This window comes from Pungitius pungitius, chromosome 6 (assembly GCF_949316345.1).
Source record: "Pungitius pungitius chromosome 6, fPunPun2.1, whole genome shotgun sequence".
Lineage (NCBI taxonomy): Eukaryota > Metazoa > Chordata > Actinopteri > Perciformes > Gasterosteidae > Pungitius > Pungitius pungitius.
Window position 1 is genome coordinate 5,467,299 of NC_084905.1, and position 15,871 is coordinate 5,483,169.

The 15,871-nt window shown below is 40.5% G+C and overlaps 2 protein-coding genes across 2 annotated transcripts in view; both read right to left on the reverse strand.

Moving 5' to 3' along the window:
* The window catches only part of LOC119195886 (histone H2AX), a 545,468-nt gene that overhangs the window by 342,335 nt on the left and 187,262 nt on the right, over positions 1-15,871 (reverse strand). The gene's annotated exons all lie outside the window — the stretch shown is intronic.
* On the reverse strand, positions 16-2,358 carry LOC119215374 (uncharacterized). Its single transcript, XM_062562746.1, has 6 exons — positions 1,765-2,358; positions 1,514-1,647; positions 1,169-1,316; positions 827-1,075; positions 469-740; positions 16-151 (listed from the first exon to the last, which is right to left on the reverse strand). The coding sequence occupies exons 1-5, from the start codon at positions 2,148-2,150 to the stop codon at positions 539-541; spliced, it is 1,119 nt and encodes a 372-aa protein (XP_062418730.1). The 5' UTR covers positions 2,151-2,358; the 3' UTR covers positions 16-151; positions 469-538.

The window sequence follows — 15,871 nt, forward strand, 5'->3', positions numbered from 1 at the left end:
TAAGCGCATCAGTAACAGAAACTCCTGGAGCTGGCAAAATTGCAACCTCTTCATCTGAGAGCTCACGGGCCAGCTGAACCTCAGGGACTGATACAGTGCCTCCATGAAGGCCGTGAGGTCCGTTCCAGTCGATCCCATACTCTTCAGAAATCTGAATAGATGACAAGCATAATCAAACTTGTGCTTAAAAATAGTTTGACATGTCCTTATGCAAGATTGTTATTTTTGGTCACCAAGTCAGTGAGAAATTGTTAGTTATTAAAATCAGCTTTGTAAAATAATACAGCTGTAGTATGCACTGTAGAAACTACAGCTCACAGGTTGATCTTTAAAAGCTTGGGAGATTCTAAAGACAATAATCTATAGTAAATGCTCCATTTTAAAGTACCACATTTATCAAAAAAAAAATTCCTCCCATAATTCCTTTGGGGAAACACTTTTAAAACGTGTTTAAAGTTGATTGTTAACCTCAGTAGGATCCTCCTCAGGGCCTTGCTCTCTGTATCTTCTCCAGAGTTGCTGTGGTGACGGATTCCTTTCAGTTCTCAGACCGTGAAAGTTCCAAGCGTCGCGAAAAGAGTCTAGGCTTTGCTGGACCAGTGGAAGGAAAATCCGGTGCAGAGAGAAAAGATGGGACTTCATTGTCTGGATTCAGTGTTCCCTGATCTTCCAATGAAGTAAAGATCTGATAGAAGAGGTCCAGGGCATGTTCATAAACATCTCTCCACATCCTCTCTATTCTGTGTTTAGGATAAAATTGACAAATTGTTAATTTATGTGACGTATGTTAGTTGTGTGAGCCTAGTTGCCAAACACATTTCTTTACCGCTGATTGTGGACACTTCTGCCTGTGATGTGTGAATTCCTGTCGGTACCTCTGCTTCTGATCATGAATTCTGCTACATCTGCATTCTCCCCCCCTTTATCAGACCGTACCCTTGATGGCAGCCCATACTGCTCAACAGCGGCGATAAAGCTCTGTAAGACCGTATGAGCTCTGTTATTGCCAGCCACAGTCAGGTAGACCACTAAACGACTGAATCCATCCACCCCACCGTGGACAACAAATCTCCACCTGTTGCAAACACATGAAAAGATACTTTATTGTAAATAAAATTGTAATGAAACATCTAGAACGATGCATTGTTTATCTGCTAATATCACTTACCTGATGAGCTTATGGTGGCCATCTATATGCCACAAAGAGTTTGGGCCAGGAACAAAATACTGCCGTCGCCTTAATACACGCAGCCTCAGACGTCTCATGTGGACTCCCTCTGCATCTACTCTGCGTAAAGACTCTTGCAGTCTTGAGACTGAGGAGAGGAACATCCGGACAGCTCAGAATATTACTGTCAGATATTGTGTTTCTTGTGTGAAATGCGTTTCTCTCCTATTATACACATTCTACATCTCAGAGGCGATGTCTTTAAGCAGGCTTCCTTCACCTTTCAAAAGGGCAGAGCTCCAAATTAAAAATACATTTAAATAATGCCCATATTATTATACTCACTTGGAACACGCACACCTCTTGCATTCAGGTGACCACGCATTAGCTTGTAGCCGGTGTTTGGATGACTTCTGTGAATTTCACTTACAATATGGTCCAACTCCTCATCATTCACAGCTGAATAGAGATCGGTTTTTCTGTAGAAACAAAAAAAAACACAACATCAAGTAATGTTACCTTAAACGCCATATTCTTTCAGAGTGTATGAGAGCAGCAATTCATAAACAGAAACCTTATGAATTTAGTGTAAATACCTTAAACTGTATTGTTGCATGCGCCTCTTGATAGTCCTTTTTGACACTCCGAACATCGCTGCAATTTGAACTGCGGGAACTCCACAAAGAACTTGGTGCTCCAGAACTGCACTCGGTATGTCAAACGGCAAATGCCCCGGTCCCTGTGTGTGTTGGGCCTGATGCGCCCTGGTACCAGAGAAGCGGTGGACAACTTCTTCTAGATTTGCAATCACTCTGTGGTCGATATCTTCGTCGGAAAGTGCGGAAATGACTCCAACAACTTCAATAAGTTCCTCTGCTTTACTAGCTACATGCTCTGATTCAGCAGGTCCTGCTTCTACATCCTCTGCTAAGTTTAAAATGTCTCTCACCAACTCCCTGGAAAGTTCACGGAGATCCTCCATGTTTCAATCCAGGTACTCTACTTCAGACCAAAGCAATGGATCAGACTAGATTCGCGTTAGCCCCGCCCACTGACTTTGATGGGTCAGTTTGACAGTTTTAAGTAATTCATGAAGCGCTGCAACGCAGGATCATGAAATGTAAATGTAAATAGTGAAATAGTTATATATGTATTTTACATTAAATGAATCTGTATTTTAATTAATTAATGACACATTCAAGTACACATTTATGTATTTAATTCCAATTTTAATTAATAAATGACACATTTATGTAATTATTTGATTGTGTATTTATTTATTTAATTGTGGCACTTTTAGTCCTCCATATCAGAAGGGCTGTCCGGAGAAGTCTTATATCGGACAGGTTGTGTGTCTGAGGAGAACGGGAAATAAAATCAGTCGTCAGGAGAGGAAAGGTGAAAAATAACCTGTCATCACTTTTTTCTCATCCCCTTTTTCCCAGTGTCCTCCCTCTCACCCTTGTAGTGTTCCCTCTCCCGCTCACTAGTTCAATGCTTCTCTCGGTTCTCTATTGTTCCCTAGTTTCTTGTTACACAGTAAAGTGCCTTTCCCTTGAGTACGGAGGATTACTAATGGCAAAAATAAGAAAAGACACACAAATCCAACTAAAGATGTTATAATGTTACCATGTTGAGAATTGTGTTGGATTTCTCAGTAAAACTGAAATGTGCTGATAAATGATCGTGACTTCATTTTTTTAATTTTAAATGATTTCACCGCAATTTTGTTTTGGAATACTCCCCAAGGACAATTGACTGGCATGGTACATCTGATCCCTGTTCTTAATAAGGTTTGGTGCATCTGTTGCATACTCTTAAAGCAATTATTTTAATTAATAGTTCAAATGTGTGAACCTGGACAGCCCACGGTTAACAGCACTGGCCAATTGCCCTGAACTGTCTGTCATTTTTGTCACGTGTCCCCTCAGAATGGCTTCCCAATGGCATTTGTTATGTTCAGAAATAAGGAGCTGAGCTGATCGTTTTTGGATTTTAGTCTCTCCCACTTGATTTCACATTCTGCCAGAGACAGTTTTTGAAGAAAAAGGACCACTAAACACACACAAAACACTTTCACAAAGGATGAAAGATATTGATTAAAGGTGAGCCTGTTAGAGTGTAGATGGCCGTGCGTCTGTTAGCCTGACATCCGGGAAGGCGGAGGAAAGATGGGACTTATGAGACGAGTGTGCGCGAGTGGGAGTGTGAGTGGTAAATTGAAAGAAGAAGGGTGGGAGAGGTGAGAAACACTGAGGTATATATAGCTTTAGGGCAGATGCAGCTCTAACAAAGAGTGATCATAATAGAGAAATTGTTTTCTGAAATAGGTATTGTATGTGAAGAGTATCAAGCTGCATTTGAAATGAGTTTGATTCATTTATCAATTGATTAGCTGATTGATTCACTGAACAAGCACACATATTGCCGACACATACAGCCAATGAAAACAGTACATTGCCAGCCGTAACGTGTACTCAGTGCGGCCACTCATTACAGAAACAGCTTTGATTTGCTCTCTTCAACTGTTCCGACCAGTTTTGTTCATGATGTAAAATAGTCTTATAAGATGGCAGGCACCGGGAAAACGTCCAGAACAAAAATAGATTGACTCCTTTACCATAAGCTGCTGAGTGATTTAAAAAGATTTGAATGGGAGGTGTGAAGTGGGCAGACACCGGAGGAAGTCAGACATGTTGGAGAACATTTGGTATACAGCACACCCAGAACACAAAATATGCAACTGTGGCCAACAAACTGATGATCATTTTTGTTGGATGTGTTTGAATCCGCCTCAAAGACGGCAGGTGATGTGTTCAATTTTAACAAGATGAGAACGACAAAAGACTGTTTTGCATCTCTGTTTATCTAAATAGAATTATTTTCAAGTTCCAGTATTTTTTCTGAGTATGTGTGTTTTTGTGTGTAAAGAGGATGGGGTTTCTTACATTCATTTTTTTTTTCATTCCATGTGTGCCTGTTTAATTTTGTTTGCAGCTGTGTGCAAATATTAGAGAGGCGTGAGGTGCCGTGTTGACTCTGAAGATCGATGGTTGATCTCTCAGGAAGAGGAAAAGGCCAATTTTCCACTGAGATTATACTGGCACACTAGACCTGTCTGTGTGTGTGTTATAAAACATCGCATACACCTACAAGACACAGTACCCAAGGCTTTTATCTCAGGGTGACAACATGCAGATGAGGGACGTCAGTACTGATTTCTGATCTTGAGCTTTGCTTTGTTTTTCCCCCAGTGTGTCCTGACCATATCACTGTCAAGGACAAATAATCCCATTCTAAGAAGGCAAGGTATGGGGGGCTATCTTTCTCACTGATGTGGATAGAAAGGCCTTATTGAATTATTCATCTCTGTTCAACAGATTTGATGGACCCAGGAGTTGTTCATTTCCCTCAACACATCTGCATGGATGCCACTGAAATAAAAAAAGATTATTGCATTCATCCTGTACAGACAACTATCAATACTGGATAATGCCAATAATAATAAGAATACAAAACCAAAGATAAGTGTAGCTTTCCAACAGAGTATTCACTACTCATTCAGCTTTTGTCCGACTGATAGTTGGTCATATGAACCTGCTGGTTCCCAAAGGGCCCAAAAAGTCTGTTCTAGCAGGGTCAATTATAACAATCAAACAATCAACCCAATTACATGAGTGAGGGAGTACCGCCAAACATTCAGAAGGTTAGTACGGTGGAATATACATGTTATTCAAACACACTTAGGAAAGCTTCAAGGTGAATCCAAGGCTCTGTTTTGCTAGGCTTTGAAAGGTTTATTCAGCCCAAATCTTGCAGTAAAACCATGAAAGCCAACAAACTGGTGGAGATACAAGGTAATTACTTTCAAACCAGCATACACAAGTATATTCATAAAATGTTATATGGAAAACGGAAAGGTGAAAATTCTCTTTTTAGGAGCAAAACAAATTTGTCCGCTCAAAAAAGAGCGAGTGAGTCAGGGTGAGAACAACAACGTAATGATACTGTATTTGCAGCTTCCTCAATCTAGAAGACAAAGCAGCCCTCAGTGGCTCAGGACATTAATTAACACTCCTAGTATGTGTGTCTGTATTACAGTCTGTTAATATGTTAAATGCAACTGATTTAATTGTAAAAATGAAAACTTGAGTTTGCTTCTCATGCCCCCAATTAAATTAAATATATGCAGAGAGGACAGCGGGACTGGTTCACTCACTTCATCAGCATATTGAGGCTAAGACGGAGGATGAGAGAGAGAGGGAGTTGCTAGGGGAAGAGAGAGTGGGGAAAGTCGTCGTAGATGTGATGGGGAAGGAGTGAGGAGGGTGAGGAGTAGATAAAGCCACCAGAGGGTGCATCTTATTGTTTAAATATCAAGCTCAATGTGAAACCATTGGACAAAGTTATATACAAAGGACATTATTCAGAGGGTAGTGGTGATCAGCTGTATTACCTCAGCCAGTCACATGGCTGATCCATAGTATTTAGATGCACTTCAGTATGAAGACAACAAATGCACAGGAAAACGATCATTTGTCCGAGTTCGGAGTGGTAACACTCAAATGACAAATGCCTTTACTTACTATTTTTGTACTGTGGTATCGCTTTTGTACATAATACCGCCTACACTACTGAATTTACAGGCAGAATAAGGTCCCCTGACAGCTCCATCCTCCTCACTCACCACCACAGTTGCATTCATTTCTCCACCACAATGCTTGTTGCATTAGAACTCAAACTATTTAATTCAGGAGAGCTTTTTTCGAGATCCATGCAAAGTAAACCATTCATTTTAGTAGGATTTGCAAAGGTTTAAAGTGTGTTTAACAAATCTGGCACCTAGTCATTGTCTATACATAAGCTCCACATTATTATTGCTGACATCACAAGTTTTACACTCAGGCTGTGAAAATTTTCAAAAAGTACACTCAAAGCAGAGTTCATGTAAACTAGGGGAAAAACCTGCACCTCAATAAAAGTTATGTGTAATAATGTGAAATGACACAGGTAAAAAGTATGCTAATAAACTAAAGTATGTATGTTCTTATACGAAGGTCACTGGGAGTTCAGGGACCGGCTGGACTGGACTGGTAATCTGGCATACCGGGCAAATGTCCGGTGGGCTGACACACTTGGGGGGCGGTCGATTTTGCTTTCGACCGGCCCATAAACCAGGGACAGCGGTCTATTGGTTCATTTTCCATACTGACACTGGGCTGGCCCAATCATCTCTTAGCAGGCTCCACCCCTCCCTCTCCGCTCAGAGCCAGAATGAAATCTGTGGATTAGGATGGAGAAACAAAAACGTAAAGGCAAGGGGGGTGGAGCTACATGAACAGGGAGGGAGTGTTAATCAGGGCGGTTGCATGAGGATAGTGTGTGTGGGCCTGGCTGGGCCACAACCAAGATGATGACGAATAAGGCAACAAAAATCGTTGTCGGTTGTTGCTATTATAAAGTCTGAGTGTCAGGTTCTCATTTGTCAAATTGTCACTTAAAAGTGACTGCAATGGCCACTCAGTTAGCTAAAGTCAAACAACAGAGCATAAGCTATTTTGCACTGTTTTTCTATATATAATATATATATATATATACACACAGTATATCAGGACGTTTTGTGTGAGTATTTCAACAATTAGAGGTAAATGTTGTTTGGTGTCATATTAAAGAGAGGTTTGTGCTCTTTAAAGAGATAGTTCACCCAAAATGAAAATTGTGTCACCCTTTACTCACCCCTAATTTGTTTCAAACCTGTATGAATTTCTTTATTCTGCTAAACAAAAAGTCAGTCAAGAGAGAGAGAGAGAGTGAGTACACTGGTCCATTGCACTTACAGTAGTTCTCAGCGTTGTATGGGTTTTTGGGAACAGAACAGTAGATATGCAGATCTACAGGGACCGCAAGGATAGTGTACCGGTTGGTGGTTGTGTCCGACTAATTGTGGTGGGCCAGTCTGAGCAAAAATGCCAGGGCCCTTTTTTTGTCCCAGTCCAGCCCTGGGGACAGGAATACACGTCAAACCAAAAGACTAACATAACATAGACCAAACGAACCAACAAAGAGACACACGTGGTGTATAAATACACTGGGCGGGTGCAGGTGATTGGACACAGGAGGAAACAATCAGGAACACTGCAGACAATCACACTCACCGGGGAAAACACACCAGGGCAGGAAGTGAAGTTAAAGAATCCACTGCTTTAGATCATTGTGTATATATTATTGCAAGAATCCAATAGACAGGAAAGCAAATACAAACAATGGAACAATATTTTTTTTGCTGGCATGTATTTTTCCGCTCCACCACCGAGAGAGGAAGAAAAGTTTGAAACCTAAAAAGGGAACAGGAGAAAGACACCGGATCTGTCCCAGTACAACGTGGGTGGGAAGCAGGCCAATCACCAACACAGGTAACCGTCTTCACCGTGGTAACACTCAAAGAACACAAACACATCTGCAAGTCATTTTGTGTTTGCAGTCCCCCAAATTCCTGTAAAATAAGAAAAGTGCTCATAAAAATCCAATGAAGACATCCTTGTAAATCAGAAGTAATCGCTGAGCTGTTATGAACATCTGCCCGTTTGAAAAAAGCTAAGAGGGAGAGAGAGAGAAGAGCAGTGATGGGAAAGGAGAACGAACATGGGGTGAGTTGGGAGGGTTTAAGAAGACAAGTCGGTGAAAAGCAGAGCTATTTAAAACACAGTGAAGAGAGGAGAGGACAAATAGCACTTACCTACAGGTCCCATTTTGTTAATGGAAAAGATGTAGTGATGGATAGAGTGAAGGAAAGATTGTGAGGAGAGAAGGAAATGGGTCAGGGATCAGAGAATGTTTACCAAAAAAAGAGGCGGGTTAAAGGACCTGGGTAATTGGGTAGTTTGGTAATTTCTTCTTTAGCAGTACAAGAGCTTTCTAAAGTATTCACTTTATAGATTGGCAAACAATTTTATTTAGTCATTCATGGCTTCTATAGACAATTAATCCACCAGACACCACCTCACATGAGATGTTTGTCTCAATAACTCTTAATTGAGTCGCCGTTCTGTTTTGTGGTAAATCAACACTAATTTGCTGTAGCATGGTTTGCTCATAATTGTCTGAATGCTCGCTAGTGGAGGGGTGTTTTTATCAAAGCTTGAGTGCTCAGTAGATTAATTAAGAGACAAGGTTTGTCTACAACAAACACTGCTGGGATGATCAATTTGATGAATACTCACAAAATAACCCCTGTCTAGACTGCAATCACATCAGAAACCGTTTCACTGTGACCGATATGCTTTCATTTTGTGATGCTGAGCGACTCCATGCAGCTAAACTGCGCTTCATTTCCACTGCTCAACTCTTCCTCGGAGCATAAACTGTCATTTCTGCTACGTGCTTATTTCATCTGTGGTGGACCTGTTAGTATTAACACACCTCAACACACCCACCAGCTGTCAACCAGGTCACTTGGTTGGTTCAGGTTCCAGCTAAGATGTCTAAGAGATACTTGCATGCACAACCAGTCTGAACCCATAATCTCCTGGTAGAAATAAAAAAGTATACAAGTTTAAAAGAAAATGATGATATACAAGTCCAAACAGTAAGCTAACTGTAAGGTAATTGAAGGAACTGAAGAGACCATTATAGCAAAAAATGATCTAATATCTAGATCAAATGAAACCAAGAAAATGGACCATGTGGGACTAACTTGTACCATTCAGGAGTTTAGTGTAAAGGTGTTAAACATAAAGTAAATTGTCACAAAATATAAAAGAATAACACTAAAATCACAGCAAATTAGATGACCTAAACAAACCACATTACACAAGAAACATATGCAAGATGGCTCCATCCCTGTGTCACTCCCTTTACCACAGCAGAAAGCCCCACCAGAAAATAAAACATAAAAAGGCCTATGCAATTGGCTTATTAAAAAAAACCTAACAAATCAAATTAAAAACAAAAGAAACACATTTATATTTAAAAGAAAACTTTACCAAACATTCCATGTTTAATGCATTCACGGAGTACATCTACCAGTCTGGACTTTTTTCACGGTCCCTTCCCCCAGCTGGAACAGGTGATCGAGGTAATTGCCCCCCTTTTACCTGCCTTGCCCCAAATTTAAACAGCTAAAATGAACTATTCCTCGACATTACATGTCTGTTCCACACTCGCCACGATAATCAATTTGATCTCCACAGCATTTTTGTGGTGTTTACTTAACATTGTTTTCTGAGATGCAGGGAATTACTGCCATGGAAGTAGTTTAGTTAGGTAAGGGTGTGTTGATAAAATCCCAAAGGGTAAACATTTCAGAAAAAAATGTTGTACTGATAAAAAAGGGGTTTTGTTAACCTGACCTTTGACAGGGTACTCTTTCCTAAGAGGGTTATCAGGGCTAATAAACTATTCCCTAAATAATTAAAAACAGACACAAGGCCTAGACGTCTTCGACAGGTAAATAAAGACATGAGTCCTTTTGGACATTTGAATTGCATCCCATACTCTTGTTGTTCTTGTAACAATGCTCTGTCGTGTAAAGCCACACTGCACTACCTCTGTATCTATTATTTTTCTCACAAGTCTAGCTGCACCATCTGGTCTGTATTAACACTTGTCTTTTTAACACCCCTCCCAAAAAATAACGCAGTCTTCACTGATTGGCTTGCAACTAAGATCGCTAGCTGGGGAGCCACTAGGAGGGGGACAGTGAAAAGGGGAGTTTTTCATGATATGTCACCTTTTGATTAGCATAATTTTTGTGATTCGCCCTTACAAAATGAAGACTAGGAACATCAACAACAGGAAACAACAACTATGAAATCAACTTAAAATTACTTCAGCTACCTTTCAAACAGAGGGAAATCATTAAATGAAACCTTTCAATTGTGTTCAATAACTTTAACAACATCTCAGAAGGTTATCTTTGGTGTTTTGATCTCTAACAGACAAATATTTCAACCTTCCAAATGAAGTCTCACTGTTCTCCCTCAGTTCTTTTGGTCTTTCTTGCACATCTTTATCCAGGCTCTTCAGTCTTCTTTCTCCCCGTTTTATTTGAGTGCCCCCCTTGGGGCTCTTTCTCTTATTTCTTTGTACTTCACTGTATACAGTAAGGAATAATAGGTCATCACACCCTCTCTCTCTGCCAACAGCGCACGGAGAAAAAACACAGGTGGATAGAGGAAGAAATTGTGTGCATAAACAGACATGAAAAGTGAGTGAGATGGGTGGCCGATGGGCGGAGGCAGGGCAAAGGGGTTAGCTGAATAGCTGGCCACATGGATGATGAATGGGTGGATGACAAGAAGACCTTTTAGATGGAAGACGTGTAAAGGGAAGGATCGACAGGCTGCTATAGACTGACATTTTAATCTTTCTGTATCGAGGCTAGTCTCGCTGAACCATCTGGAAACTATTCCTGCCGAGAGGGCGTGATTCACTGAAGTAGTGAAAAAAGAGCCCCAAAACAACCATGGCCGTAGGTAGATCTAGAGGTCTAAGGAGAATTTGTGTTTTACAAAATAATTTTCATTTTTGGTGTTGAGCAGCAGAGGAAAATCATTTTGATTTGTTTGCTTTTCACTTTTGTCTATCTCAGTAAGGAATGTGAACACAGGGGCAATTTTTTTTGCATACGGACATATTTCAGGTCTCCTCCGCAAAAAAAATCCCCGAAATTGTATGTCAAACATGATTGTGAAAGTAATAGTTTACGACATCTTAAAATATCATTGTTGATTATGTCAAAAAATCATTCAGAATGATATTTACAATTAAAAGTATAGTATGTTCATTTCATATACTGTAGTGTCTTTCTTTTCAGATTTGAATTTCCTCAAATATAATCAGAGTAAATCCGCTGTTTTTCTCTATTTGGAGAACGCCATGTGAAATAATGTGAAGTTTTGCTGATGTTTTTTTCTTTTGCAAATGGTTATTTTCTTAATTACATGTACACTTCGTTGCAGAAGATTTGTTGGTCAAATAAATATGTCTAAACTAAATTAAAAAATACTGAAAAATAAGAATATTTGATTTATAGGAACCTGTTGAGGTTCTTGTGGAACAGTTTTTATTATCTCCATATGACAGAAATTGCTCATAATTAGTATAATTTATCCATCAGGCCGGCTTGACTGGCCAGTAATTCCAGAAACAATCAACCCAATCTCCTCCCCTGTTCTTCTCATTTCCGCTTGAGTTCATTTGTCTTGTTTTCGAGGATGTAGTGGCGGGGACACGGGCAAGTCACATGTTACAAATAGCTCCCTGTGAAAACCCAGGGGCAGGAGAGCAGAGAACACAATGAAATATCCCAATTCAGGAATTATGGACAATCAGGGTGTATGAAGAATGAGGAGGAGCAACAAGGAAAAACTAGGTAAGAAGGGATGCAGAAAATAACAAAAAGTTGTATGTTGAAGGAAGGAGATAAAAAGAGAGAACGAAAGATAGAAAGACCAGTGAGCTCAAGAGAGAAAAAACTGAAGAGCCCGAAAGCTGGAAATAATACGATAAAGAAGAGATCTCAGAGGTCCAGATGTGTGTATCTGTGTGAACCCATGTGTGTTGGTAGGTAGGATAAATGCACCTGCAAAAAGGGGGAGACAGATGAGAAGCACTGTCTGAAGTGACACTGCATCCCTCCTCTCATCGCCCCTAAGACTCAGGAGGCCTCTCACACATACACACACTGACTACAAACCTAGTGTAGAAAGAGAACAAGAAAGCCAAAGGAAAGGCGTTAGAAAGAGGTGAACAAGGGGAGCAATGTGTCGGTCCACCTGGAATATTGAAGACAGATACAAGTGATATGCACGTCATCCGACAAAGACATCCAGTTCTAGTGCATCAAACCATGCTTGGACTCCAAGGGAGAACCGCATCAGCCCTCTATTATCTTTGGAGTCATTTAGAAGAACTAAAGGGCTGTGATAAGAGGCATTTTCAGTCAGCTGACATGAGTAGTTCAATGACTGGTTTTGAGTAAGAGGTGCAGAAGAAGCTAAGATTGATGAGACAATACATGGCACACACTTACCAACCATGCAAGTATCTTCTCAAGATAATATGCGGTAGTCAAAACACACAAGAGATAGGCATGGGGCTTGAATGGGTTCAGCTCTGCTGGGACGGCTTGCTGACCCCTGGCATCACAGACTGGCTTTAGGGATGTGGAATGTTCCTTCTCCAGTGGGAAGGAGCAGGAGTTTAGGCAGTATAGCTTCGTCCACCTCCACGCATAGTTTTGTTACTGAAATCGAACACCTGGAGAGGGGCTGGATTCCTTCTCAGGTGTTACGTGAGCTAGACTATGAGATAAATACTTTGGCCTCAAGAAAGTTCTGGAAGCAGATGTGGGAAAACTGCTTGGCTGACCCCGATGGATGTTGGAAAGAGTACTTTAAAGGAACTACTAAACCCAACCAACGCATCATCCGCGGAGGAGGAAGTGTTCGAAGACTTGATAGTTGTTTAAACTTTACTTGTGTTTTTTTACTTGAAGGCCTTCCATACTGACTCCATGGTAGTCCTTTGGGGTTACTGTGGTAATACGGGCTAAGGTGGTTGTTGCTATGAGCCATCCAGTCCTTGAATAACCAGAGTGAGATTACCGGGGTTATCTGATGATGATGATGGGATTTTTATGGATTGGATCTCATGACACTGCCCCGGAGAGGAGAGTGTACACAATTGATTGTTTTTGACTTTGCAGATGATGTGGTTCTCTTGGCTCCATCAGAAGCTCAGCGTGCACTTTTGGTGATGCAAGCTCTGCACCGGAGCCGAGCCCGTAGGCGTAGACAAGCAGCCGAAATGGGATTCCTTTCAATGGAGGTTGGAATCAGCCCATGAGATTTAGGTTAAGGAGTATGTGGAGCATGCAACGGAGTAGAGCTTCTGCTACTTTGAGTTCAAAAGGGCTCAGGTGAGGTGGTTCAAACATGTGATCAAGATGCTTATTGTAGGTCACCCTGTGGAGGTTTTCCGGGGATGTCCAGCTGCTAGCAGACTTTAGGTTAGAGCCAGGACACGCTGGAGAGATAATATATCTAGTCTGTCCTCGGGGTCCCCCAGAAAGTTGGCTGGGGAGAAGAATATAATGGATACACCCCGCCAAGCCTGCTGCCCCCAGGACCCGGCTCAGGATAAATGGAAGATAATGGATGGCTGGATGGATTCAAGAATAACAAAGTTGGGCAAGAAAGCATATACAGGAAATACAGCAGCATCACAACAACTTGTCATACTTGACAGTATCTCAGACAGTATCTCTCCAGCAGGTCTCATGACAGCGGCTTCAGATAAACAGATAACTCTGCATATGTTAAGACCATTCTGGTGTCCACAGATCTATTGTACACATACTTTTGTATGCTTAGTTAGATCTAATCAAGTTAAAACATTTAAAGGTCTATTTTCTTCCAGTTAATTATTTATCCATCCAGCTGGAGCTTCGCTTCCACTGGCACTCTGTGACAACTGATACAGGGATGACTATTAGATAATATCAGGGCCTGTACCATCAGAGTTACTCTTAGGGAGTCTAGTGAAAGTGACTAAAAATATTCGGTTCATGAATTTTCCAGAACACTCTCAGCAGTTTTTTTTTTTTTAAATTGATGGCATACATCTCTGCCTTGTGACACTCACAATATTAAATGAATGATGAAATGGAAAACGACACACACGTCAGAGTTATTTCCTGATCCCTCAAAATGTTCAGTTATGTGGATGCACCTTGGCAACACTCATTAAAACATTATGGGTAATGCATGGATATCCATTCTAATCATACATAATGATGTAGAAATGATTTAATTTTATTATAATAATATTAATGAAGCGATGGTGAACTGATTATTCCAAACAAGATTATTCAACAAATTACATTTTGAATATTACGTTTTTTTTTTTTTGTAGGTAATTGCAATGACCAGAGCTTTCGAATCAGAGTGCTTGAATGTAAGGTGTTGTAATGAGGATGGAGTTTAGATGCTAGTCATGGTTCGGGTTTGTCCAGGTATTGATATCCAATTGAGGTGGTTTGGTTTACTGCATAGCAGTCCTGGTGTTGTTTTTATTTGTATTTTTCATACTCCTCCTGGAATCTGCCATGTTTATTAAAGGTTCTTCTTGCACAATAACACTTGTAAATATGTGTCAGTCACAGAGTATTGTGACTATTGAGAATGATCTCCTGTTACGCTTGATTAAGATACATACATCACAACCGTATCACTGTACAGCTCATAAATGCCTTTTTCTTTGGTCATAATAGACGTATTTCACATTTCCGATTTATTTCCCTGCCTCTGTACATGTCTGTGGACAGTGCGGTCTGTCTGTGACTTTGTTGCAGTGCAATTTAGATCAGGTAGCTGTGCCTCTAGCAATGAGGCTTATCAGCTGTCATACAGGAATACACACAAAATGATGCATACGTACCTACAACATTTAGAAATAACTTCCATCCATCCAAATGGAGTTATCCAATTTTTGCTCAAAGACCTTTTGTCAGTGGTGTGTGTGTGTGTGTGTGTGCGCGCGCTCATAATTGCTATATTATATTCAAAAGCAACCCTTGTTCTTAAAATATGTGAAACTCAAACTCCATTCAACCCCTTAATGAAAAAATGAATAATTAATGGCCTGCTGTATTTATTTCAATTATTTCAACAGTAGTGTTCATTCCATTTTAACCTTTTGGTGGGTGAAGAAGAACATCTGCAGTATTGAAATAGTCACTTGTACTTGTAACACAATAATTTCTCCCTTCTAATTAGTGTATTTGTTTTACCAATCCTTAAAATTAATATGAATTATATTCATTTTGATTGAATGTTTTGTGCGTTTAGTACATTTAGTACACGTGTTTCTTTAAAATGTTCAATTAGCTTGGCATTTCCTTGTGAAAATGATTTATTTTAAGATATTTGGTGCAAAGCAGAAAAAAGGCTACCTTTACTGAATATATAGACAATACAAGTTAGTGCGGGCTACCTGTTTGACAGCAGCAACTGCTTATCTGTCTCATCTCTTATTTCACAGGACATTATTATATCAGCCTGCCTGCCCTCTGGTCTGAGATCTGTAACAAGGCTTCAATCTTCTCCTGCAGTAGTGAATGAACAGACCTTAAATCATACACTAGTATCCAATGGAATTTTGTTCCACTATATAGTGATGGTGTAAATTAAGAAGTTATAAAAGCATTCTTTGACAGAAGCAGCCATTTCTGCTAGTTGGTTGTGGGAGGGACCTCTCTACATTGCTAATTTTCGTATTTTAAGACGAAAAAGTATACCTCTCTCTCTAGCTTTGAATAATGTTATAATGCAATAACGTTAGTAACCTGTTGAGCCCAGCTGCTGCTCCACACATGGAAAAGCTGAACACGGTGCGTGGCCAGGGAAGGCACAGGTCCTTTTTCATGCCACGCAGTACACTACTCCCACTTTAACTTCTACTGCATGGATTGAAATGAAATACTCTATTACACCTCCCTTTTCTATCAGTACACCTGTTCATACGGGTCGTAGAAGGACTCGTGCTTAACGCATGCAAACAGACCTGAAGCTTGATTTCAAGCCACTGACTGCGGCGTTTGCGTGCCGGGCGCCGCCCGGGGGCGACCTCCACTGAACCCATCCTGCGTGCCCACCGAGGAGTGGCAAACAGAACTGGGATTAGAAAAAGAACTGTAGAATA

Excerpts from the sequence above, each read along its gene's own strand:
- LOC119215374 (XM_062562746.1), bottom strand. The coding sequence starts at position 2,150 with ATGGAGGATCTCCGTGAACTTTCCAGGGAGTTGGTGAGAGACATTTTA. Across the intron at positions 1,076-1,168 it reads GGCCACCATAAGCTCATCAG|GTGGAGATTTGTTGTCCACG; the intron begins GTAAGTGATATT and ends TGTTTGCAACAG. Across the intron at positions 741-826 it reads AGAAGTGTCCACAATCAGCG|AATAGAGAGGATGTGGAGAG; the intron begins GTAAAGAAATGT and ends TCCTAAACACAG.